Genomic DNA, 23,775 nt, shown 5'->3' with positions numbered 1-23,775 from the left:
ACTCTAATAAGAAGGACAAGATTCTTGGACGTGACCCTATAACTCAACATGCAAACACAAAACACATGTATACATAGTCCTTTTGATATGATGTATCCATTGTCATGCTAGAACTTTAGTTTATTATTGTCAATGCAACTCAAGGACAACATATAACCATGTCAACATTCATAACATATAGATCCATTTGTCTAAAAGCCACCACATTAACGATATGTACTTTTAGCTCATCATAGTCAAGATATTTAACCATTGATATCAATCGATCATGTATATGTTATTATTCTAGTGGTGGATGTCAAGTTAACATATGTAGCCCAATCCCTATAAAGAAGGTTCGAGGAACAATGTGTAGTTTGATTTGCAAACAATTGTTTCTAGACAACTTTGTAGAGAGAGGGAGCATTTGAGACACCCACATGGGATAATGCTCAAATGAAGCATGGAGACTTCAAAGGGGGCCCATTCATATTGAAAGGAGTCTTTTGAACTCGTGGGGCGACAGATAACGAACAAGAATCCGGCATATATATACCCAACTCTCATCCCCTTTCCGGAGGAGGTCCATCCCCCGCCCCCCCCCCCCCCCCCCCCAATCGGAGTCCTTGTCTCTGGTGGACAACATATGGGAGTTCAACTATGTATACATATGAAAAGGACACTCCTACACATAGCTAGACGAGCATAAGGTGAGTAGATGCTCTGCCCCGATGCCAATGGCATGAGAGGTTGAATAGCTTTCTATCTGTCTCAGTTTTCATGGCACGAGAGTGTGTATGCTTTCTATGTACATCAGTTTTTTGTCTTTTTAATTCGCGAGAAAGAGAGGGTTATATATGTAATTTGGAGAAACAATCTCTGATCGACGGATAAACCCCCCCCCCTTCTCTTCACACCCCCCCCCTGCAGGTCCTTCCATCCTCTGCACTGCCGCTCAAAATCCGTTCTTTCCTGCATATGTACATATATATATGTACATGGTATCTCTCCTGACCTCCTGCTGCCTTCAATCGTGAGCAAGCATGGCAACTCAAGCTCTGCTGAGTCGTTCTGTCTTCTTCCCTCCCACACCGTCTTCTTCTTCTTCTTCTTCGTCTTCATACCCTTCTGTAAGTACCCCAACTTTGTTGTGCCTGAGCTGTTCGTTTGGCTTTACGTGGCTCATGCTGGTGTCGCGTCTCCACCATTTTCTTTGCATCTTGGTAGGAAAGAAGCAGCGTTGGGAGAAAACTGCGTGGAATGCTTCATCACTCCTTGATAAGGGCCGAAAATAGGCACGTGGCCGGGAAGGAAATTAACCCCAACATCACTACGGGCCTCACACGAAGAGGTATGTTTTTACGTCATACTTCAGCAGAGTCAATATGCATTAATCAATGAAAAGTTTTCCGACCGCTTGTTTCCGATTATAATGGCAGAGAAAATGTACACTTCCATGTAAAAAGTTAGGACATATTGACATTCTGAATAAGAAGCCGATGCCCATACAAGAAATCTCCATCAGCATCAGGAAAACTTTTGTAATAATGGATAACTGGACTATTGATTGAATGTTTGGTGGGGTATGTTGAGTGCAAAAATTTGAAGTATTATTGTGCATTTCCTGAGAATGAAATCCATATCAAATATATATTTTGCAAAACTATATTGAGATAACGTTCATGGATGATTATTTATCCCCCATAACTTGGAATCTAGATTTTTTCAGGAAATTGTAACTATACCACAAAATTGTTGATTATCAAAAGTTATGATGTTTAAAGAAACTGTAGAGGTCATAGGATCAGCGGGAAGAAGGTATACAACTTCATGATGGCGCATCAGAGACAGTAGTGGGATGCTACATACTGTTATGTATGGCTAGGGGTCTTATAGTTAGTTATGCAGGTAAGCAAGGTAGATATTTTTTTACAGTTAGTCATAGGTGCAGATGCTCCAAATTGGCATTGGGCAAGTCCATCTGTATGCAAGTTTGGGTCTCTAGGATCATTGGTGAGGTTATCACCAGCATGCTCAAAGGCTTATAGGCAAACTTTAGACGCATGTACAGAACAGGCATTCTGAGATTGTTGGCAGATTCTTAGGAATGTTGTGGAATTTGTACAGGGTTTATGAATGGTAAGGAAAAATTGTGCACTTCTCTGGAGTACAGACTATGTAGATTCCCTTGAGCTACTGTAATGATGACAATCATACAGCTGGTGTGAAAATGACGTAAATATAAATTGGTTGAATAAGGATGAAGTATAAATGTGAAATTATAAACCTTTTTATAAGGGTACACATTCTCCGTCCCCTTAATTATCTTATTAACTATAAGTTAAGAGTGTAACACTGTATCCTCATCACTTCAAAAATTTTAAGCCTGGATTAATGGAAGTGAAGTTGTGTTGGTGATTTCTCATTGTGTGGCTCTTCTATTGAGTGTTGGAGTGCAATAAAGTCTCACATGTTTTCAATAAGAGAAGGGTTACATGTTGATGTACTCCCGTTTGGATTGCTTGTGATCAATCGATTAGGGTAGGGGATCTCGGGAAGTAGGTAAGGGTTGAGGTCGGTTTGGTTTCTTGGCCTGAAACGAAACGGAACAATTTATATATGAAAAAAATCAAACTGTATGAGAACTACAAGCTGTTTACATCAAATATTTGGATCCTAGCCATTTAAACCAAACCATGTAAGGAAAAGGTGAAACCAAACCATAAAAGAAAAACTTGAAACCAAGCAGAACAGTTTAATCACAAATCTAAACCAAACGATTTAATTCAAATTAATTAAAATATTAAACAAAAGAAAAAACCATTAAACTGGAAAGCATCTAAGTTAAACTAATTAAACCATTAGTGAAGTGGAAAACCAACAAACCAGCAAACCGAGTCACTTGGAGTGATTAAACCAACAAACCAACAAAAGGAAAACTTGAAACCAACCTGAATCGTTTAATCACAAATCTAAACCAAATGATTAAAGTGAAATCAATTAAAATATTAAACAAAAGAAAAAACCATTAGTGAACCGAAAAAACAACCAACCAATTAACCGAGTCACTTGGAGCAATTAAACTCCACATTTTGAACCAAATGGAATTGAAACCAAACTGTTTAATGATATTTGAAAAGAAACGAAGCCGTAAGCTTACATTTGGGATCAAAGCAAAGCAAGACGTGTGATTGATTATTTTTGAATCGAATTGATAAGCTGATAAAGCTAGGGTCGAGGGGTACGAGTTGAAGGTGCATGAAGGAGCTCTAATGAGTGGAGTCTCTCCTTATCACATGGACACGAACACGGACATGCTCTTTTGTTGGTGGGACATACAACATGAGTATATATATATATATGTATGTATGTATATATATATGTATGTATATATATATATGTATGTATATATATATATGTGTATGTATATATATATGTATATATATATGTATGTATATGTATATATATATATGTATGTATATATATATATGTATGTATATATATATATGTATGTATATATATATATGTATGTATATATATATATGTATGTATATCAGCAATTACCCATATATATATGTATGTATATATATATATGTATGTATATCAGCAATTACCCGGCCAGCAGCTGCTGTTTTCACTGGCAACTCACTGCAAAGAGACAGAGAGGCTGTGGAGGCAACGCACAGACAGACACAGATACAGACAGAGACAGAGACACAGAGACACAGACATATACATAGACATAGACATATACATATACATATACATATACATAGACATAGACATAGAGAAACAGAGACAGAGACAGAGACAGAGACAGAAAGGGAGAGAGAAACAGAATGCATCCATTCTCCCTGGCTGCTGCTGCTGCTGCTGCTGTCTACCCCTGCCTCATGGTTGGCGCCGCTGCCATCAAACCTTACCCCTTGAAAGATGCTGACATTAGAGCACGTCTCATGACGACGACTATGAGACATCGTTGGTTGTTGTGCCGTTGTGCTGCGTCTACTTCTCCATGCCTGCCTGCACCACAGCTGCACCGTGCTAACACATGTCTTCCTACCTCCTTCACATCATCTACTCTTTCTCTCTGTGTCCTCGCAACGGACTCTGATCTGAATGCCGATCCTGACAGGTTCACATCTACTGAAGAATATTTATCTTCCTTGCCATGCGCAGGTGGAAATATGCACATACATTGATGTCATCATATGATATGATGAAATTAACTTTGTTATAATGCATATTTATGGTGCACTCCATGCATACTAGTTTCATGAGGTGTTATAATATCATACATATCTTCCTCATAGTTCTTAGGTTTAAGCCGTTTCCTTTTTTATGGTTGAAAACCTTACAGGTCCTAATGAATTTGCATCATCCATGACGTTTCCTGGATCTGCACTTGGTACAAAGGTAAAACTTGCTAATTTCTATTGAAATAAATCATGGTACCTTTTACTATTGTTGCTTTTATGTGAATTTCTAGGAAATTCTAGAACATAAACCTTATATTATTGTCATGATTCCATTGTTGCTTTTGTGAGAAAATCAGCAACTTGTTGATTTGTAGGAGTATAATTGATGACGAGGATTGGTTGATCTTCTTTGGTTCATTTAGCCTTGCTGAAGTGCGTGGAACAGATTTGTGTTTGGGTGGAGAATTTTGATAGCTTTGTATTGAGGAGCTTGGTGGTGTGTGAGTTGGAATGGGTTTGGAGGAAAGTTGTGGGGGGATGGGTATTTGAGGAGTAAGCATTGGAGTAGGTTCTTGAAAGGGTTGTAGAGAAGGTAAATGTGGTCTGGGTTGTTTGTTATTAGTATTAGTTATGTGACTCATTATGTCTAATATATCATCTAAAGATTCATATTCATCAAGGGTTAGGTTTTCTGAGTTATGATTAGGTGGTTCAAGAGAAGTGACTCGGGGTGGTGGTGACAAGATAGAAGTTTCATCAAAGATGCAACTTCTACTAAATTGGAACTTACATGTGATTGGATTGTAAAGGTGATATCCTTTCTTGCCGAAAGAGTCACCATAGCCGATGAAAATTTGTTTGGTTGCCTGATCTTCTAGTTTATTTTTGGTTGCATTGGGTACATATGAGTATGCTGTACTGCCAAAGATCTTTAGGTGAGGGAGATCGGGTTTGATACCTGACCATTTTTCGAATGGTGTTTGAGAGCTGAGTGTTGTCGTAGGCAATCTATTTTGTAAATAGTAGGCTGTTGCCACGGCTTCTTCTCAAAAAGAGTTTGGGAGGTTTGCAGTTTTTAGCATTAATCCAGCAGCATCCATGAGTGTTCTATTCTCTCTCTTGGCTTTTCTATTTTGTTGAGGATGATGTGGTATGGTTGTCTGATGAAGGATTCCTTGTGATTGTAGTATGTTATCGAATTCGTTCGAAGTGAATTCGCCTCCATTATCACTTGGTAGGATTTTGATTTTTTGATTTAATTGGTTTTCAACAAGATTTTTGTAGGCTAAGAAATGGGATAGGGCATCAGATTTCTTTTTGAGGAAAGTGATGATGGTGTAGTCATTGATAAATGTGAGAAAGTAAAGATCTCCGGTGAGGGAAGGAGTCGGCATTGGTCCACATAGATCTGTGTGGATGAGTTGGAGGGGATTTGTTGTGTATTGGGTTGAACGAGGATATGGATTGGAGGTCATTTTTCCGAAGAGGCAACCTTCACAAAAGGATAGTTGGGTGAGAGGACCTATTATTCCTCTGGCAAGGTTGCGTGTTCGGATCTTATGAAGGGCTTGAAGATGTGGTTGACCTAACCTAAGATGCCATTTGAGGGTGTTTTGAATTCCAGTGTCATTGATTTGACGAGAGGCATTTGATATGTTGATGGGTGTGATGTGAATTGGGCATAGGTTTTGTGTTTTGAAACAAGGAATTGTATATGATGTGCCATTTGAGAGTTGAGATTGGAAGAGACAAGAATTACCTTTGAAGGTGAGTGTGAGTTTCATTCTGTTGCTTGACTTACTGATAAGAGTTTCTTTGTGAGTCCTGGTACAAAGTAAACTCTATGAATGTGAAGATGATTGTTGTTGAATAGACTAAAGGTGAGGGTGCCATATCCTTGGGCATGTCTGATGCTGTTATCTCCAAGGTGGACATCTAGGGGTGTGGTAAGCTCTTTGTATTGTGTTAGGTACATTTTGTCGAATGCCATGTGATGAGTAGCGCTGATATCTAGGTACCATGAAAGGTCTAAATCTGTTGTGTTGGTTAAATTGGTATTGAATAAATACATTTCTTCACCTGATGATGGTGGATTTTGCTGAGGTTGTGCCATCCTTGCTTGAGGTCATTGGCCTACTTTATGTTGTTTTGTTCGACATTCTCTTTCCTAAGGATGTGAAGAGGATACTTTGGCTTAGGGATGGCCTATATAACAGCTTGAGCTTGTCACCGCTTCTATTATGGAAGAAAGTTAGAGAATGAATGGAAAATGCATGAGTAATTGTCATTTCAAAAGAAATGGAGATGGAGTTAAGTTGGAAACAACATATTGAAAACTCACATATATACATACATTCATGCATTTATCCATCTGTGCATGCATGCAGACATACATATATGTATGTATGCATTCATACACACATGTACATACATATAGACGTGTCATACATCGATATATAATTATATGCTCTACATGAATCTAAGTAGGCACAACAATAAGATGATAAAGGTCAAAAAGCCAAAACATGTCTAAACACAGCAAGAAGTGAGTGTAGGTAGAGACAAGAACATGTATCATCGTTTGGGCTATGGGGATGGGTATTCTGTGGCTTTTTGAGATGTTGTACTTGGTGATTGCTTTTATTTGCATGTTCCATTCTATCTAAGCCCATCTTGACATCCGATTGTTGGAATCGTTTGTGAGATGCTGGGAACCAACACCAGTGACGGTGCTTTCAAGCAAAGTCTTATGCACAAATGCATATATTCTGATACCAGTATTCTCGAAATCATTTTTTGAACCCCAGGAGAGATCCCTATGGATTATCTCTGGCAGAACTTTTCATATTCTTTTTTGGTTTTATGAGATAGCACAACTTTTCTATCGGTTTTTTGAAGAAGGTTGTTCCTTTTTCTTAAAGAACATAGTTATTTCAGTTCTGAATTCAACCCATGAAGCGATTGATATTGAATCAACACTGTGGGTCCAACCCTATGATACATTGCCCTTCGGCACTTTTCAGGATTCTGTGCATCTTTCCATTGGACTTTCTTTTTGATTCTATTCGAGAATTTTGATGATTGCATGGATCCAACTTGTGCCAGGCCAATGTCAACGAGAAAGCATGTTGAATTCAACCCTTGAAGCAATTGATTGAATCAAATCTGTGGGTCCACCCCTATGACTCCTATGACACATTGCCCTTCGACACTTTTGAGGATTCTGTGCATCTTTCCATTGGACTTTCTTTTATATCCTATTCGAGAATTTTGATGATTGCATGCATCCAACTTGTGCCAGGCCAATGTTAACAAGAAAGCATGTTGATTTGAACACATGAAGTGATTGATACTGAATCAACAATGTGGGTCCACCCCAATGACACGTTACTGTTCAGCACGTTTGAGGATTCTGTGAAGTTTTCTTTCGTTATATTCCTCATCAGATTGTGTAAAGCTAGAGCCTTTAGTTTATCTTGTAATGCTAAGAGTTTCAAACTTCCTAAACCTGAAACCCTGCCCCACCTTCCTCATAATCCTTTACTTTTCCTAAATGTATCAAGTGGTCATATAATCTTCCAGTCATATTAGAACTCCAATATTTCCACAAGAGCCTTCCAAAAATTGTTCTTCCAGCCATATTAGAGTGTCCAATATCTACAAGAGGCCCTTGCAAACCAGATTGCAGGCTAATAGTTTTGTATATAGGATTGACCAAGCCGTTTTGCATTGTTCCAAATACTTCCTTGGCCTATAGGAATTCCAGCCATAGCCTCTCGTGCTGAACCACCACCAAAGTCCCACATATGGTTGAAGAGCTCCAATATTTCCACAAGAGCCTTCCAAAAATTGTTCTTCCAGCCATATTAGAGTGTCCAATATCTACAAGAGGCCCTTGCAAATCAGATTGCAGGCCAATAGTTTTGTATATAGGATTGACCAAGCCGTTTTGCATTGTCCCAAATACTTCCTTGGCCTATAGGAATTCCAGCCATAGCCTCTTGTGCTGAACCACCACCAAAGTAACTGGGATGTGAAGAGTATAGCAGAATTCAGAGAAACAAGTGGTTGGAACCCTGTTACTGAAATAAATTCAACTCCTTTATTAAGACCTTTATTTTACATATCGAGGGAATAATTGGAAATCCACCTGTAGAGCCTCCAAGGTATTCTTCACGCAGTATAGTAGGCAAAGAGAACTAATAAGCCAGTAGATCTATAAATTTCAACTATCTATTTAGACCTACAAATTTCAACACACTAAAACTAACTCTAAATTAGCCCCACAGTTGAATGTCCAGTTCTTCATTAAAAGAGGGTTTTCTGAATAAGGCAAGTGTTGTTCATGTTATCACCTTGTAAAAAACAAATCTTAGTGTTTATAGCCTTTAACTGACTATATGTGGGGTCTAACTGCTAACTCTAAAGTAACTTTTGAGTTTAGAGCTTTAGTACACAGGAATTTATTTCTAGCTTTCTTAACCTCATCTGCTCTCAGGACAGTTGGTCTTCTGTTGTTTCACACTGGTCATGAAATGTTATCAAGAATTCTGCGGAGCTAGTAATAAAGGAAAGAAGAAAATGGTTAATATATAATTGTCATAAAAGAGTTAAAACAGCATCCCGTTATGATGGTTGCTATTTTAAAATAAAAACATTTGAATGATAAAGATATCCAACATGAAACATGGTTGGTAGACACACAATGTTTGCCATTGTTAGTTTCACCATTTACATCATTGGTGAACCTAGGTCCTACAATCTTTTATCTGTAACCAAAATTCAAGATCACCCATTGGAGCTCTCCATTTCTTCTATTTGTTCTCAATGCATCTACTCAAGTATATCCTCTTCGACATGTCTGTTAAAAGAAGCATCCTTTCAAAAAGATAAAAATATAAAATTTTCTTACTTTACTAATCAGCATTTGCTCTTCAAAACTCTAAAAACAATCGGTTCTCTCTTAAATTTATCTCAGAATTTGTTCAAAAGGGAAACCTTTTATGAGCCTTGGATCTCACAAACTTGATTGGGAAGTCATATGTGAGAAATCTGCTGTATTGGTTAAATTGGCATTGAATAAATACATTTCTTCACCCGATGATGGTGGATTTTGTTGAAGTTGTGCCATCCTAGCTTGAGTTCGTTGGCCTACTTCATGTTGTTTTGTTCGACATTCTCTTTCCGAGTGTCCTTGTCTGTTTCAATAATTGCATGTCATTACTTTGGTGCTTTGATGATTAGATGTGTTTCTTTGGTTGGTTCTACAATCTTTCTCCCATTGACCTGGTCTGTTGCAGTAATTACAAAGAGATGTTCTTTGATTTTGGTGGTTGTAATTGTTTTGATGATTGTGCCGGATAGGTTTGTTGAATCTATATGGTTGTTGTTGGTTCGACATGGGAATGGTGGTTGCCATTGTGATCGGAATTGTTGATTGGTTGAGATTGTTGTTGCTGAGATTGGAGAAGGTATATTCTTGGCGCATTTTGTTGATGAGGACAGCCAATGGTTGAGTTTGATAGGATTGGGTTGTGACGAAAGGTCTCCAGGTTGATGGTAGTGCTGCTAATAGCATGACTACTTGTCATTTTATTTGTGAATCCAAGGCCTGCGGTGGTGCCTTGTTCTAGGAGTGAGCGCCATGACTGTAGAAATGTTTCAAATCATCACCTTCTTGCATGTGGAAGGTTGTGAGACGAAACAGAGTGATGGCATGAATTGTGTCAGTCTTTTCATATTGTTCGCTTAGACATCCCACATTTGTTTGGCTGTTTCCTGGTTTGAAATGAAGTACATAACTAAATCTGCGACAGGGAATTGGATTTCGGATTGTGCTTCAAAATCCTTATCTTGCCATGCTTGAATTTCTTGATCATTATTGTCAGGTTTGGCTTTGCTTCCACCTATGTATGTATTCTGCGCAAATACATTTTCATCCGTGTTTGCCATGGACGATAATTTGCGGCTCAGGTTAATCTGGGTGTTCTTTGTGGAGTAGGGTATTGTAGCAGCAACAATGTCTGGGTTTTCGACTGTGGCAGGATTGGTTTTCTTTTATTTGTGAAGTAAATTTTGAGTTTATAAATTTTGTGTTTCTTATTGTGAGTAGTTTGTGATGTCGATGACTTCTTTTGTCGTCGTTTCTGGTTGCTGTTCTTGTTTCTGCTGCTGGTGATTTTTTTTAAACGCTTTGATACCATGTGATAATGAATGTTTATTAATAGCATTTGATAGAAGCGTTAGTTTGGGATATGAATGTTTATTAAATTGTCAGATACAAGATATGAACAGTTATTTTGGGATATGAACAGTTATTTTTGGATTCATGTGAATTAGTGTTCACAGTAGGTACAAGTTTATGGAAAAGGGGATAAATTAAGATGATGGAGACGCATGTATGGAGATTAGATATTAGGAAAAATTTCAAAATACCCCTAGGTTTCTTTAATTCCCAATAGTCAAATTTAGGATATAAGAATACAATGTAAGGAAGGTGACAACAGTTAGAAGTATGTAAAAGTGTATGAAAAAAGGGATAAATTAAGGTGATGGAGATGCATGCATGGAGATTAGATATAGGAAAAAATTCGAAATACCCCCAGGTTTCTTTATTTCCCAAAAGTCCCCTATCAACCTCTAAACAGAGAAAAAGGGAATGAACCAACCATATAATTGCTCAAATAGCACATCTATTGAGAAAAGGGAGGTCAAGTAACACATAATTGTTTGAGAGAGGATGCCATGGGCATTTGGGGAAATAGCAAAACATATGGGTATTCTATGGAAGCAAAACAAACTTGGGTATTTTGGAGTTGCTCCATGTAATATACATAGAAATAATGATTTGTATGGGGTTGTTCCTTGTAAAGAATCGATGGTGATTCTTGTGTAGCGGAAGAGATGTGTGTTATATGTATGTGTGAGAGGAAAGAGGAGAGAAGAGAAACACAAGATGGATAAGAGACAAAATGAAGTACTCAAGAAGAAGGAGATGTATATTAACAAAGAGAATATGATAAATGAAAATTTAGCATTACAAGGAGTCACAACCGACTTAGTATGAAGTACGAGGAGGGTGCTTTATATAGAGTCACCCTCTCTCTTCATTAACTTACAACAACCACTCTCTCTCTTGGGGAATGTGAAGACTCATAGTCATGGGGAATATGTAACTCATTAGTTATGTGTCATAGAATATGATTCTATGACACATAGTTAATGTGTAGAGAGTAGTGGTGTGACTCTTGACCTTTGAGTAATCATAGATTCTCAAAAGGTGTGTTCACATGTTGTGCTATGTTGAGCTTGATTCTCAACATTCCCTATAATATACATCGATTATTCAGTCATAGGCCTGAAGTTCAACGCATCAACCTAAATATCTGTAGTCAGATATCAGGTTTATACATGTTCAATCAGGAAACTCTTGGTTTTAATTTGAGTATATTCAATTTTTGATGACTTCACTAGAATCAGTGAGATATTGTATGCACATGTATTTTGTTTTCCTTTTTGCTGTTGATTACATTTATATTCATATTATTACTTTCCTCTTATGAATATAAACTATAAAGGTAGGACACTAGTTTGAATTGATATTAAAACTGAGATATTTCTGTTCTTTCTATAGGGTCATAGGTGGAAATGTGCCTTTAGGCTTGCTGCTGCCGCTGTCACTTCTTCTGAAGATTCTTCGTCTGATGGATTGAAAAACCAGTCATCTCACACCACAAGAAAAAGATGGCAGCTTCCACCTGAATGGGAGGAACTTATGACTCCTATACCTGAACCACCTAGTACTCTCGTCCTACTAACAGGTCAGTGCACAAATTCATATGTAGGCATACATAATGGAAGAATATGCCCTGTGAGCTGAATTTTCTTTGTGTGCGTTAATTCATTTATGCATGCATGAGAATTCATTTAATGTTATCAATACGTCTATGGAAGAACCTCCTCTAATAGAGTGGTATCTGTGTCCTGAATTTCAAAAGGACTTTTAACAACATTTAATTGTGGAACAAAATGTGGCCAATGATCAGCATTACAAGAGTATAAACCATCATTAGAAATGTGAAAAAAAAGAAAAATCACTATTATAAGAGGTCAAAATGGCATACAACAAATATTAGCTTTTTGCTTGTGATACATACAACAAATTTAAATTGTGGAACAAAATGTGTTCTATGACAAGCATTAGAAGAGTATAAACCATTCATGTTTGTTAGATCTATGGATTGAAATGAAGGAGGACTTTCGGTTCATTGGTGGTTTTGAGGAGGCAGCTTTTGCTTTACAGCTTTGTGCTTGTGATACATAAAACAAATTTAAATCGTTAAAACAAAATATGGTCTATGACCAGATCACAAGTGTATAAACCATTCATGTTTCTTAGATTTATGGATTGAAATGAAGGAGCACTTTTGGTTCACCAGTGGTTTTGAGGAGGCAGTAGCATTTGCTTTATTGCCTGGATTGTTGGCGGGTTAGAAACTTGAAGAAAAGAAAGATCACTATTGTAAGAGGCCAAAATGGCATATGAGACGGGAAAAGTGGGGGAGGGGGAGGGAGAGGCCTAGTACAACTCACCGGGCATTCTGATTATAAAGCCAATAGCATTTGGTTCTATACAATAGCCTATAAAGATTACAACTTTTTAAGATTTTGGGTCCAACGGCAATTCTCCTCAGGATGTAGGACAAGCTAACATGCAAAATTTCGATGAAACATGCATGCAATGTTGATAATTTTGTGCCAAGAAACCAAAAGAGAATGTGAGCAACCCACACTGTCTGAATGATGTAGAGGCTTGAAACAGTTATCCACTGGTCTCATTTGATGCGTTATCCCAATGTTGGTCTGAATAGTGCCCACAATGCATGTAACCATGGATCATGTTCCTCCGTCTCTCATAGGTTTTCTTTTTATGCTACCATTTTGAAATCCTCCACGTACAAGGCTGGAAAGAGTGTTTTGAAACCATTGTCGGATCCATGAATCTAGTTTGTACCCATGAATCTACTTCATATATATCATTATCATTGGCCATATTTCTGACCTTTTGGACAATGTTAAAATATTATTACATTATGAATAAGAATTTTTTCAGCAATTAGGAAGCCTTATTTCTGTTCTAGATCTCTATTTCTGCTAATAAAATTCCTATCCAAGCTTCATTTTAACTTGTTACACATAATAATTCATATAGATAATATGCCTTAGTGATTTGTTTATATTAAGAAGCCATGTTTCATATTAATTTTTGGGGTAATGGATTCTTAAAGCTGTACAACTTTTTGTGAGAATCTTATGCGGACCTAATTTGGTGTTTTCAGGTTTCTCTATTATTTATTTCACTCGACGTGCCATAGCTGCAGAACTTATCCAGTGGGCTTCTTTGCTTGCAATGATGTGTCTTACTGCATTTCATTACATGAAAGTATTGCTTATTGTCCTTTTGAACAAGGCGATATTTTTATTGAAAGATCCAATTGCACATATTTTGACCTTGGCAGGGTGGTCTTGCCTTTTTGTGCGAGATATATACCGAGGGATTGTAAGCACAACTTCTGTTTGGCCAACACTACAGGCATTGCTACTCGTGACAGCGGTTCTGAGTGTTGGTGAGGCAACAAGAGCTAATGCTGTTAGTGAACAACCTTGGGCTTTTCTGATAGCCACTGTCCTCGGAGTGGGTGCAGTCTCTGGGGTGATCAATCATACAGTTTTTGTTCTAGCGTTGTCCCTGTCGGCGGTGTTCTCTCTGGTCGTGCAAAAGAAGGATCTGATTTGCGCATTCCTTCCAATGACTGCCCTTCTGGTTGGAATAGCCGAGGTCCCTTTAAAAGCAGCAATATTAGGTTGCTTCATTATTTTGGCCATATATTACAATTGGAAGGATCCCAAGGGGCTGATAACATCTTCCTCTAATAAACAAATCACACAACCAGCTATCATGAGCATTGTTGCATTTATGTTGGGCCTAACTATTGGTTCAAGGTATCTACATGCAATGCATGTTATGTGGCTTGCCAAGTTTTAATAAAATCGGCTTTGGTGACAGTACACAACCCTATAACCTTGTTATACATTTGAGTTTTTTTCTCTTTGGACAATTTCATTGTAATGTGTTTGTGAAAGAAAGTTACAAAACTTCTTTGTTTGCCAAGTATCATATACAAAACTGACCCCCTTGCTACTTGTAGAATTTATGTATGTCTATTAATTTTGGTTTCTCCTTCACCAAAACTGTTCATATGTAATCTCTTATTTGGTCTGCTATGCTGCTTTGCCCTCTTTATAGACATTAAGCACACCTGCACGCACACATTCACACCTACGCCAACACCCACACACACAATCTCTTGCTTGTAGGAGAAGGATACATGAGAAATACATTAGTAATACTGAAATATACCCTTTCATGAAGTATCCGTCTTCCTACAATATTTTAAGAACAAAATACCCTTAATTTCCTTAAAAGTTATTCAACTTTTTAGCTTATATTGAATTAAAGCACACTAAACTGTAGGACACCCTGAATTGACAAACTTACTAATTCATTTGTAGATTCATTAATTTTGATTTCAGATTATTCGATAATTCAATATGGGCTCATACCCCGTATCAAATTTATGAATGATACGGGATGTTCATTTATGAGGATCTACCATTGATGATGATCATTACCAATCTTCCATAAAATCTTTATGTCTAATGGAAAATACAAAGTTATATAGGGGTTGAATATATTCGAATCATATCAATCGGATAAAGCTAGGGTCGAGGGGGTAAGAGTTGAAGGAGCTGTAATGGATGGAGTCTCTTCTTATCACATGGACATGGACATGGACATGGACATGGACATGCTCTTTTGTTGGTGGGACATACAACATGACCAATATGTATATACCTGGCCAGCAACTACTGTTTTCACTGGCTGCAACTTACTGCAGAAAGACAGAGAAGAGGTTGTGGAGGCAGCGCACAGAGCCAAACACAGAGACAGAGACAGAGACAGAGGCAGGAGACAGAAAGCGAGAGAGAAAACAGAAGGCATTTGTTCTCCATGGCGGCTGCTGCTGCTGCCTACCCCTCCTGCCTCACGCTTGCCGTCGCTGCCAGCAAAGCTCACGCTTTGAAAGAGGCTGACATTAGAGCACGTCTCTTGACGACGAGCGTAAGAAATCGTTGGTCGTCGTCCCGTCCTGCTCCTCGCTTGCCTGCACCACAGCTGCATCGTCTTCCTACCTCCTTCACATCATCCACTCTTTCTCTCTGTGTCCTCGCCACGGGCTCTGATCTGAACGCCGATCCTGAGAGGTTCTCGTCTACTGACGACTATTCATCCTCCTATCCATACGCAGGTGGAAGCTTTGAAGGGGATGCTTCTTCTTCTCTCCTAACTGAGAGGTTGGAGGTCGCGAGCCAGCTGTCTGAATCAGTCCCTTCTTCATCTGCTGAACAGTTGGAGGAAGGGGGAGGAGGACATTCTAGTGATGGAAACTCAGGAGATTCAGGTGGCGGTGGTAGTGGTGGCAATTCTGGTAGAGGGGAAGGGCAAGGAGAAGATGGAGAATCTTCAAAGAAAAAGAAGATCATCACCTCCCAAAAGATCACCTTAGCCTATGCACTCCTTATAGCAAGTAAGTTTCCATATCTACTTTACATATTATTGCTAAGGTCTCACTGAATCTTCTTTAAGCTTTTATCGATACATTTTCTATTATTGGTATTTTTTTGATAAATTTCAACAAAGAAATTTATTTCTTTTCAACTCAAGAAGGTAATGCTGATTCAATTATTTCTTCAATTATATATCATGCTTACCTCTGAGTATGTACTTACATACCTCATTATGTCTGATATTCCATTAACAATTTTTATGTGGTATGAATCATTGGACAGTTATGGGACTCTTGCCCAGCAAGCTTTAATCTGAGGTCCAGAGTTTAGGGTAACAAGAGTAGCAAATAACCATGATTTTCTGGGGTTTCTTGACAGTGAGCTTTATGATGTGATTCCATGATGCATGTACTTGACTGTTTTCTTGTTTCATAGAAAAAGGCGATTTGTACGGGTGATATCATTTGAATTTGTGATCTCTCCTTTTTTGCCTTCATAAGTGAGAACAATTTTAGGAGTCAAACTTGAATTCAAATAAAAATAATTATGATCAAGATTAGATGGCTCAGAGATTAATTCTCCAGCCAATCAATATCCATGAGGGAATGTCCATCAGATGACTGGAAATCTAGGTGCATCTCATACTACACCTAAGGATGTCAAGATGATACTATGGTTTAGGGATGTGCTATGTAATAGCTTGAGCTTGTCACTGCTTCTATTATGGAAGAAAGTTAGAGAATGTGTGGAAAATGCACGTGTAAATGTCATTTCAAAGGAAATGGAAATGGAGATTAAGTTGGAAACAACATATTGAAAACACACATATATACATACATTCATGCATTTATCCATCTGTGCAGGCATGCATGCATACTGTTTCGGCTCAAACCGAACTGAACCATTAAGCCATGGTTTAACGGTTTATTGGTTCCAAATTTTTTTAATGGTTTGGATTTTCGACAAACGGTTCGGTTTTAAAACTCGGGTTTATAGGTTTATAGGTTTGGTTTAAAGGTTTATAGGTTTTTGGTTAACTTTTGTTTTACCTTAATAGTTTATTGATTTAATGGTTTAATTAATGGTTTTTTATTGATTTAATAAATTTAACTTAAATGCTTATTTAATTTAATGTATTTTTGTTTATTTAGATGTTTAATTAGTTTAATTTAAGTGGTTAGTTTTAAATTTTTTATTAAAGGGTTCGGTTTGGTTTCAACTTTTCCCTAAACGGTTTGGTTTTAAATGGTTTGGTTTCAACTATTTCTTAAATGGTTTGGTTTCAATACTGAGAGTTTATAAACGGTTTGGTTTGGTTTTTGTTTTAAATAAACGGTTCGCTTTCTGTTTAGTTCGGTTTCTTTGCCTTGAAACTGAACCAAACCAAAACCGAATTGTGCCCATTGCTATGCATACATACTATGTGTACAGTGTATGTATGCATTCATACAAACATACATATAGATGTGTCACACATCGATATATAATTATATGCTCTACATGAATCTAAGTAGGCACAACAATAAGATGAAAAAGGTCAAAAAGCCAAAACATGTCTATTTATCATCGTTTGGGCTATGGGGACGGCTATGCTTTGGCATCTTGAAACAGCATTAATGAAGGGTGCCTGCTATGATGACCCTCTTAACTCTAAACAAAAGCATTATCGTTAAAACTGATGCATTCCCATGCAATGCCTATTGCATATCCTGCAGAGTATGTTTAATGTTGTTAACTTGCAAATAATTTTTATATGTTTAATGTTGTTAACATGCAAATAATTTCTATATGTTTAATGTTGTTCTATATGTTTAATGCTGTTAACTTGTAAATAATTTCTATAGATGTTGTTCTATATGTTTAATGCTGTTAACTTGTAAGTAATTTCTATAGATGTTGTTCTATATGTTCAATGTTGTTTACTTGCAAATAATTTCTTAGATATTCTGAATAATTGTGTTTGAGCAGTGGGAGGAACAATTGGATATCTGAAAAGCAAAAGCACAAAGTCCCTCATCTCAGGGGTAGGCTCGGGCTTAGCATTATTGGTCGTGTACTCTCAATTACCAAGTAATCCGGTATTTGCATCATCACTGGGATTAGGTACTCTAAATACTTCTGATGATTGGTCTCATCTTTAATAGTAGGTGTTAGCTCTTGATTCTTGTTTATGCTTTATTCTGGTTGTGTTTTAGGTATCTCAGCAATCCTTTTATTTGTGATGGGAAGTCGTTTCAAGAACTCAGGAAAATTTTTCCCTGCCGGTGTCGTATCAATTGCATCATTTATTATGACTGGTGGCTATATTCATGGGATTATGCGGACCTCACACACATAAAAACTCGGGCTCTTGGCATGGAGAAAGAAATGGGAAATGATGCATTTCTGTATAATTTGCGACGTCATGTGGTTCTAATTACAATTTGTCAAAAGCACTTGCTTTGCTTCAAATGAGTCTTAGCCAAGGGTTTATCTAATTTACATTTTTGTAAGTTAGGTCAGCCTAGGGAATAGCTCACATTCCAATAATATGAGGGAATGAGAGTAACATCTCCAGTCTTTTGTTGCCTTTTGGGCCAGTTACTCATTTTGTAGGTTTTTGGATATCGATTCCATGTATTGATGTCTTTGAAAGACCAATACGTTTGATGATTACGTTTCTGTATACATATATATTTATCTTCTCTTAGTAATGCGATATAGCAGGGTAGATTGAGTTTTTTACATGTTTATTTTTTATTTAGAAGATACCATAATGACCTATCGAACATATAATGACCTATTGAAACACATCAAATTTTCTATGTTGACAAATTTTAGACTGCCATTATTTTGTCAGTTCAAGATGCTTATGTAGGATGGGATCAACAAATTGAATCATTAATAAGAAAATTAGAAATAATTTAGTGAGGAATAATATTATAGATTTGTTACCGAACTTCTGTATCACAACCAATCAGTTCTAAGATAGGAATGTTGAGTAGTCTTTTGGGTTTCATCAGCATGTGTTTATTAAAAAATGTCAACTCTGTACCTGTGGATAAAATTGTGCCTTTTTATTTTCGTGAAGTATATTGCTCCTAGACAGCCTTCAGAAGCAATATACTTGATGAAAATGAAAAAGGCACAATTTTATCGAGCTATTGGGAATTTGACAGTGCATGATTCAGAATGTATGATCATTGATGCATGGATCTGCTTACTGTATTGTTGATGGATGAATCGTTGGCTATTCAAGAACTAGTTACTGTACAGTGTAATGAAGAAAAAGTTGTCTCCGCATATCATAGGATGTCAAGAGGGGGGGGGTGTTTTAGAATACATTTTGCATATGAGATGAAGGCAAACAGTAGAAAAGGCTTTCAAGTTATATGTTTCAGGAAACGAGTTGAGAGAGATTCAAATCAAATGGAAACTGTGTTTGTTGATCCTATTTGTATATATGGTAGTCTCCAAACCAACACGACAGGGCCCTTCGCCGTAGGCTCATTAGTAGTAGCGTTCCATTCCAGTTGGGTTACACCCGCACACCTGGAAATAGAGGATTGCAGAGACTGGTTATTGTCATACTGATACTACCTACGACTTGATCCATCCATGGCACTCGTTCATATGCCTCCATCTCTCTCTCTCTCTCTCTCTCTCTGCCACAGCCCTTTCCTTCATTGTTGCCGCCCCTGACCGCTGCCCACGACGTTCTGTGTCATAGATAGTAGGTAATTTATTGGGATGAGTTGATCGACCCACAGATGATCGATTGCGCTCATCGACATGCCTCTGCCACTGGCCGTTGCTTTGCCCTCTGTGTGGTTGCCAATGCCCACGACTGCTGAGACTGCTGACAATGAAGTCGAGGAGATGCAGTCAGCGGAGACGAAGATAGTCCAAGCTGGTGCTGAGGCTTCTTGGAACCGTCTCATTCACGTCCAAGCCAAGCTTCAGGGCCATCCAAAGAATGTTTTGCTAACCTCTCACGAAATGAGAGAAGACACATTCCACCCAGATGTACATACTCTTGCAGCTTTGCTCAAGATCAGTGCAAAACAGAGAGATATGGAAAGTGGAGAGCTAATACATCATTATATTCTGCAGAAGAATTTATTGAGATCTAATGTATTTCTTGGGAATGGACTTGTTGACATGTATTCCAAATGTGGCTCACTTGTAAATGCAAAGAAAGTGTTTGATGATCTTGATGTCCGTGATGTAGTCTCGTGGAACACTCTTATTTCAGGATATGCACAGCATGGGTGTGGGTGGGAAGCTCTTCTTTGCCTTAAACAAATGCAAGAGGATGGTATTGCTCCAAACACTATTACCTACTTTTCCAGTTTGAAAGCTTGTGGGTCTATTAGAGGTGTTGAACAAGGAGAAGAACTACATGTTGAAATTGTCAAGAAAGGTTTGCTCGAATACAATCCTTTTCTGGGCAATGCGTTGATCCATATGTATGGGAAATGTGGCTGCCTTGATAAAGCAAAGGAAGCCTTTGACACACTCCCAATGCAAGATGTAGTTTCATGGAATGCACTCATTGGAGGCTATGTAGAGCATGGACTTTTTGAGGAAACTCTAGGGTTTTTTGAGAAGATGCAACTTGTAGGCATTTCTCCAAATGTGATCACGTTCATGTGCATCTTGAGGGCATGCGCAAACAGTAGGGCTATAGAAAAGGGAAAGAAATTACATTCTTTGATTTTGAGAAAAGGAATTCTTCTAGGAAGACATGCTGTTCTCGGTAGTATGCTAGTTGATATGTATTTCAAGTTTGGGTTGCTAGCTGAAGCACAAAAAGTATTTGATAATCTTCTTGCTAGAGATGTAGTCACGTGGACTGCACTCATTGCAGGTTATGCACAATATGGTGCCAGTGAAAAAGCACTTTTTTTTCTCAAGAAAATGCAAATCGAGGGACTTTCTCCGAATGCTGTGACATACACATGTGGTTTGAAAGCATGCAGCAGCATTGGAGACATTGATGAAGGAAGAAAAATCCATGCTGAGGTTCTGAAAAGAAATCTATTGGAAAAGGATCTTTGCCTTGGCAATGCTGTGGTTGATATGTATGTGAAATGTGGTTTACTTTCAAGAGGTCAAGCCATGTTTGACAGCCTTCCTGTTCGAGATGTTGTCTCATGGAATGTGATGATTATGGGATATGTGGAAAGTGAGGGTAGTGAGAAAGCTCTCAATTTCTTTGAAGTAATGTTAGCTGAGGGTGTTTCCCCTGATGCAACTACTTATGCATGCATCCTGAAAGCATGTGGAAACATGGGAGCAGCAGAAAAGGGAAGAGAAATACATGCTGAAATATCTAGGAAAGGGATGTTAAGAAATCACGTGCATCTTGGAAGCAGTTTGATTGCTATGTATATAAAATGTGGCATGTTGATCAAGGCACAAAAGGTGTTTGATGAACTTGTTGTTAGAGATCTTGTAACATGGACTGCTTTGATTACAGGATATGCAAAAGAAGGGCATGATGAGGAAGCACTTAAATGCTTTAAACAAATGCAGTTGGAAGGAATTTCTCCAAATTCTATCACATTCATTTATGGCTTGAAGGCTTGTAGTCATATTGGAGCATCTGAACACGGCAGTGAAATTCATTCTGAAATTATGAGGCAAGAATTGTTACAAAGAGACCCTATTATAGGGACTGCGCTGGTTGATATGTATGCTAAGTGTGGCTTGAGTAGAAAAGCTCAGGATGTATTCAATAAGCTTCCATCCCGAGATATTGCTTCGTGGAACTCCCTAATTAATGGATTTGCTCAGCTAGGAGAATTTGAAAATGTTCTTCATTCCATTGATAAAATGATAGAAGAAAATGAAATTCCAGATTCAGTTACTTTTGTTAATCTTCTCACTTCATGCAGTCACGCAGGTCTGGTGGGTAAGAGTCAAACTATTTTCGAGGTCATGAATAGGGATTATAATATAGCTCCAACACTTGAGCATCATACTTGCATAATCGACGTCTTTGGTCGTGCAGGACAATTATATATGGCCGCAACACTAGTAGAGAACACAGCTTTCCATTCTAATCCTGCACTTTGGTCGGCTTTGCTTGGGGCTTGTCAGAAGTGGAGCAGTGTAGAATTGGGAAGATATGCCTTTGAACAAGTGATGCTGTTAGATGCAACAGAAAGTGCAGCTTATGCTTGTACATACAACATTTACGCACATCGAAACTTGCTAGAGGATGGAAAATAAATGATACAATGAACTCAGTAAGGGAGGCTACAATGGCCAAAGTGCATGCTTTTTATGCACATAAAGAGAATGAGCTCCAAGGGCATTATAAGATTTGCTAGAAAGTGGCACAAAATCATGTTCATGATAAGGGCTCTGGTTACTACACGTGTATGTAATGCCACCGAGCTATAACATGCTTTCTATAAAAATATGAGAGAGAGAATACAGCACATTATCATCCATATGACCAATGAAGCTATGTGCTCAGTGTCATATGAGAATAAGCATTATGGAAGTTTAAGTGATGGTAGTGAGAATAAGCTTAGAATTGGCAGAAAAACACAAGAGAGTTGTGGAACAAAGTAGGTTTTTGACCCAAACACAGCACTAAGACTATCTCATTGTTCAGGGGTTGTAGTGAATGGCTTAAAGTACAACCATTGTGCTATCATGTTTTTAAAACAGCTCAAAGTGCAAAGCTATAGTAAAGAGTAGGCAATTTTATCAACATGGTATAGCAAGAAGTAAAATGCATGGTAAATACAAATAATGGCTTTTCTAGAGATTTCATGAGCCCATAGAGTGGACAAGATTACCACCATCACCTACACTACTCGGTGTATTTATTGTCCAACAAGAAGAGTTCATCCAAGAACTCTTACTCTTAGGAGAACATGAGGAAAATACAACCATTGGGCATTTCACAGTATTGCCTCTAATTTATGTAGACTGCATTGTACATTGGCAAATCCTTACCCAACTGTCAAGATGTTTCATAGGAATTGGTGTACCAGTCAACACATTGTGAACGTATGTCTAATTAATCATGCATACCTATTGACTTAGAAGGCAATAGCCAATGGTGTATGATGAAGGTCGAATGCCTGGAAATTGACATACTAGTCACCACATTTTGAACATTCGTCTAACTAGGAGAAAGACATTTCTATGCCACCATTCAGGGGTAAACAGCCCTGTGCACTGTAATGATTCTTGAAACTAGAAGGTCATTAGAAATTACAAGTGCAGCTTGAAAAATCATGCACAATGCCTTGAAATTGCCACCACATTGACACACATTGAAAATACACCACCTCAATTTAGGCCAAGGGAAATGAATTTGATATTGCTGCATTCAGTTTCCTATAATCATTACAATTTTTTACATCCTTTGTGGGACTACAACAGTTGGTTTCTTATTATCAGCCCTTGAGCAAGGCATTCCCATTTTTCTTTGACCATCTTTGAGTAATTGGGGTGTACCCTATACCTACCCAGCTTGTTTTGGAACATCAATCATCATTCAAATTAATATTGTGAGTGAATAATGCATGATCCATTCCTGGCACAAACACATCTTTAAAGTCGTTAAAGACTGTAGTTTTAATCTTGATCCAGATTATCTTGTCTTACCATTTGAATTCAGGATCAAGATTAACAATTATCTTAACTATTTTTTGGTCATCTTTTGTTCCCACATGGACATTCTCTAGTTCACCAACCAAAACCCTAGTTATTTTACTTTTAACGTGCTCAAATTCTAGTTGAACTTGTTGTTTCCATATCTATGTTGGGATTCCTCTCACCTAACCCTGGCTTATGACTGATCATTTGTGTTTGGTTCGTTAAAAAACATCATATTTGGTAGATTTGTAAAACCAGGAGAAAGAATCTTCCATCTCCAGGTAAAAACACTATCATCTCCATTATGCATATATCCTAATTCTTACTTGGTTAAATTTACCTCATCTTTGTTCTACGCATTCAATTG

The 23,775-nt window shown here is 37.8% G+C and overlaps 3 protein-coding genes and 1 long non-coding RNA gene across 5 annotated transcripts; 3 read left to right on the top strand and 1 right to left on the bottom strand.

Annotated features, from left to right (window-relative positions):
* Positions 1–906: 906 nt before the first annotated feature.
* EMB1923 (embryo defective 1923) lies at positions 907–14,429 on the top strand. Of its 2 annotated transcripts, XM_087319418.1 has the most exons (5): positions 907–1,109; positions 1,207–1,330; positions 4,340–4,395; positions 11,812–11,998; positions 13,517–14,429. In XM_087319418.1, exons 1-5 carry the CDS (start codon positions 1,023–1,025, stop codon positions 14,221–14,223), a joined length of 1,161 nt encoding a protein of 386 aa, XP_087175544.1. In that variant the 5' UTR covers positions 907–1,022; the 3' UTR covers positions 14,224–14,429. The 2 variants fall into 2 exon arrangements, with proteins under 2 accessions (XP_087175544.1, XP_087175543.1); XM_087319417.1 differs by lacking the exons at positions 907–1,109; positions 1,207–1,330 and adding an exon at positions 3,770–4,158.
* LOC147863701 (uncharacterized) lies at positions 3,912–15,489 on the bottom strand. The gene is made up of 2 exons (XR_015529781.1): positions 15,432–15,489; positions 3,912–4,042 (listed from the first exon to the last, which is right to left on the bottom strand). It is a non-coding gene; the product is annotated as an uncharacterized LOC147863701 (long non-coding RNA).
* LOC147863700 (uncharacterized) lies at positions 15,181–18,525 on the top strand. Its single transcript, XM_087319419.1, has 3 exons — positions 15,181–15,826; positions 17,775–17,909; positions 18,002–18,525. Exons 1-3 carry the CDS (start codon positions 15,250–15,252, stop codon positions 18,142–18,144), a joined length of 855 nt encoding a protein of 284 aa, XP_087175545.1. The 5' UTR covers positions 15,181–15,249; the 3' UTR covers positions 18,145–18,525.
* Positions 18,526–19,422: 897 nt separating this feature from the next.
* On the top strand, positions 19,423–23,203 carry LOC147863699 (pentatricopeptide repeat-containing protein At3g09040, mitochondrial-like). Its single transcript, XM_087320062.1, has one exon. It carries the CDS (start codon positions 19,578–19,580, stop codon positions 22,020–22,022), a length of 2,445 nt encoding a protein of 814 aa, XP_087176188.1. The 5' UTR covers positions 19,423–19,577; the 3' UTR covers positions 22,023–23,203.
* The last annotated feature ends 572 nt before the right edge of the window (positions 23,204–23,775 follow it).

The sequence above is a fragment of the Azolla caroliniana genome, unplaced genomic scaffold (assembly GCF_043228905.1).
Source record: "Azolla caroliniana isolate FFs.n. ecotype wild unplaced genomic scaffold, voAzoCaro1.0.p SCAF_5, whole genome shotgun sequence".
Lineage (NCBI taxonomy): Eukaryota > Viridiplantae > Streptophyta > Polypodiopsida > Salviniales > Salviniaceae > Azolla > Azolla caroliniana.
The sequence above is the reverse complement of the archived record's forward strand: the minus strand, read 5'-3'. Positions and strand labels throughout refer to the sequence as shown.

Bases quoted from the DNA above. Each gene is read 5' to 3' on its own strand.
- EMB1923 (XM_087319417.1), top strand. From the start codon at position 3,819: ATGCATCCATTCTCCCTGGCTGCTGCTGCTGCTGCTGCTGTCTACCCC. The intron at 4,396-11,811 runs GTAAAACTTGCT...TTCTTTCTATAG, and splicing joins GATCTGCACTTGGTACAAAG to GGTCATAGGTGGAAATGTGC. The intron at 11,999-13,516 runs GTCAGTGCACAA...TGGTGTTTTCAG, and splicing joins TACTCTCGTCCTACTAACAG to GTTTCTCTATTATTTATTTC.
- LOC147863700 (XM_087319419.1), top strand. From the start codon at position 15,250: ATGGCGGCTGCTGCTGCTGCCTACCCCTCCTGCCTCACGCTTGCCGTC. The intron at 15,827-17,774 runs GTAAGTTTCCAT...GTGTTTGAGCAG, and splicing joins CTATGCACTCCTTATAGCAA to TGGGAGGAACAATTGGATAT. The intron at 17,910-18,001 runs GTACTCTAAATA...GTTGTGTTTTAG, and splicing joins TGCATCATCACTGGGATTAG to GTATCTCAGCAATCCTTTTA.
- LOC147863699 (XM_087320062.1), top strand. From the start codon at position 19,578: ATGCCTCTGCCACTGGCCGTTGCTTTGCCCTCTGTGTGGTTGCCAATG.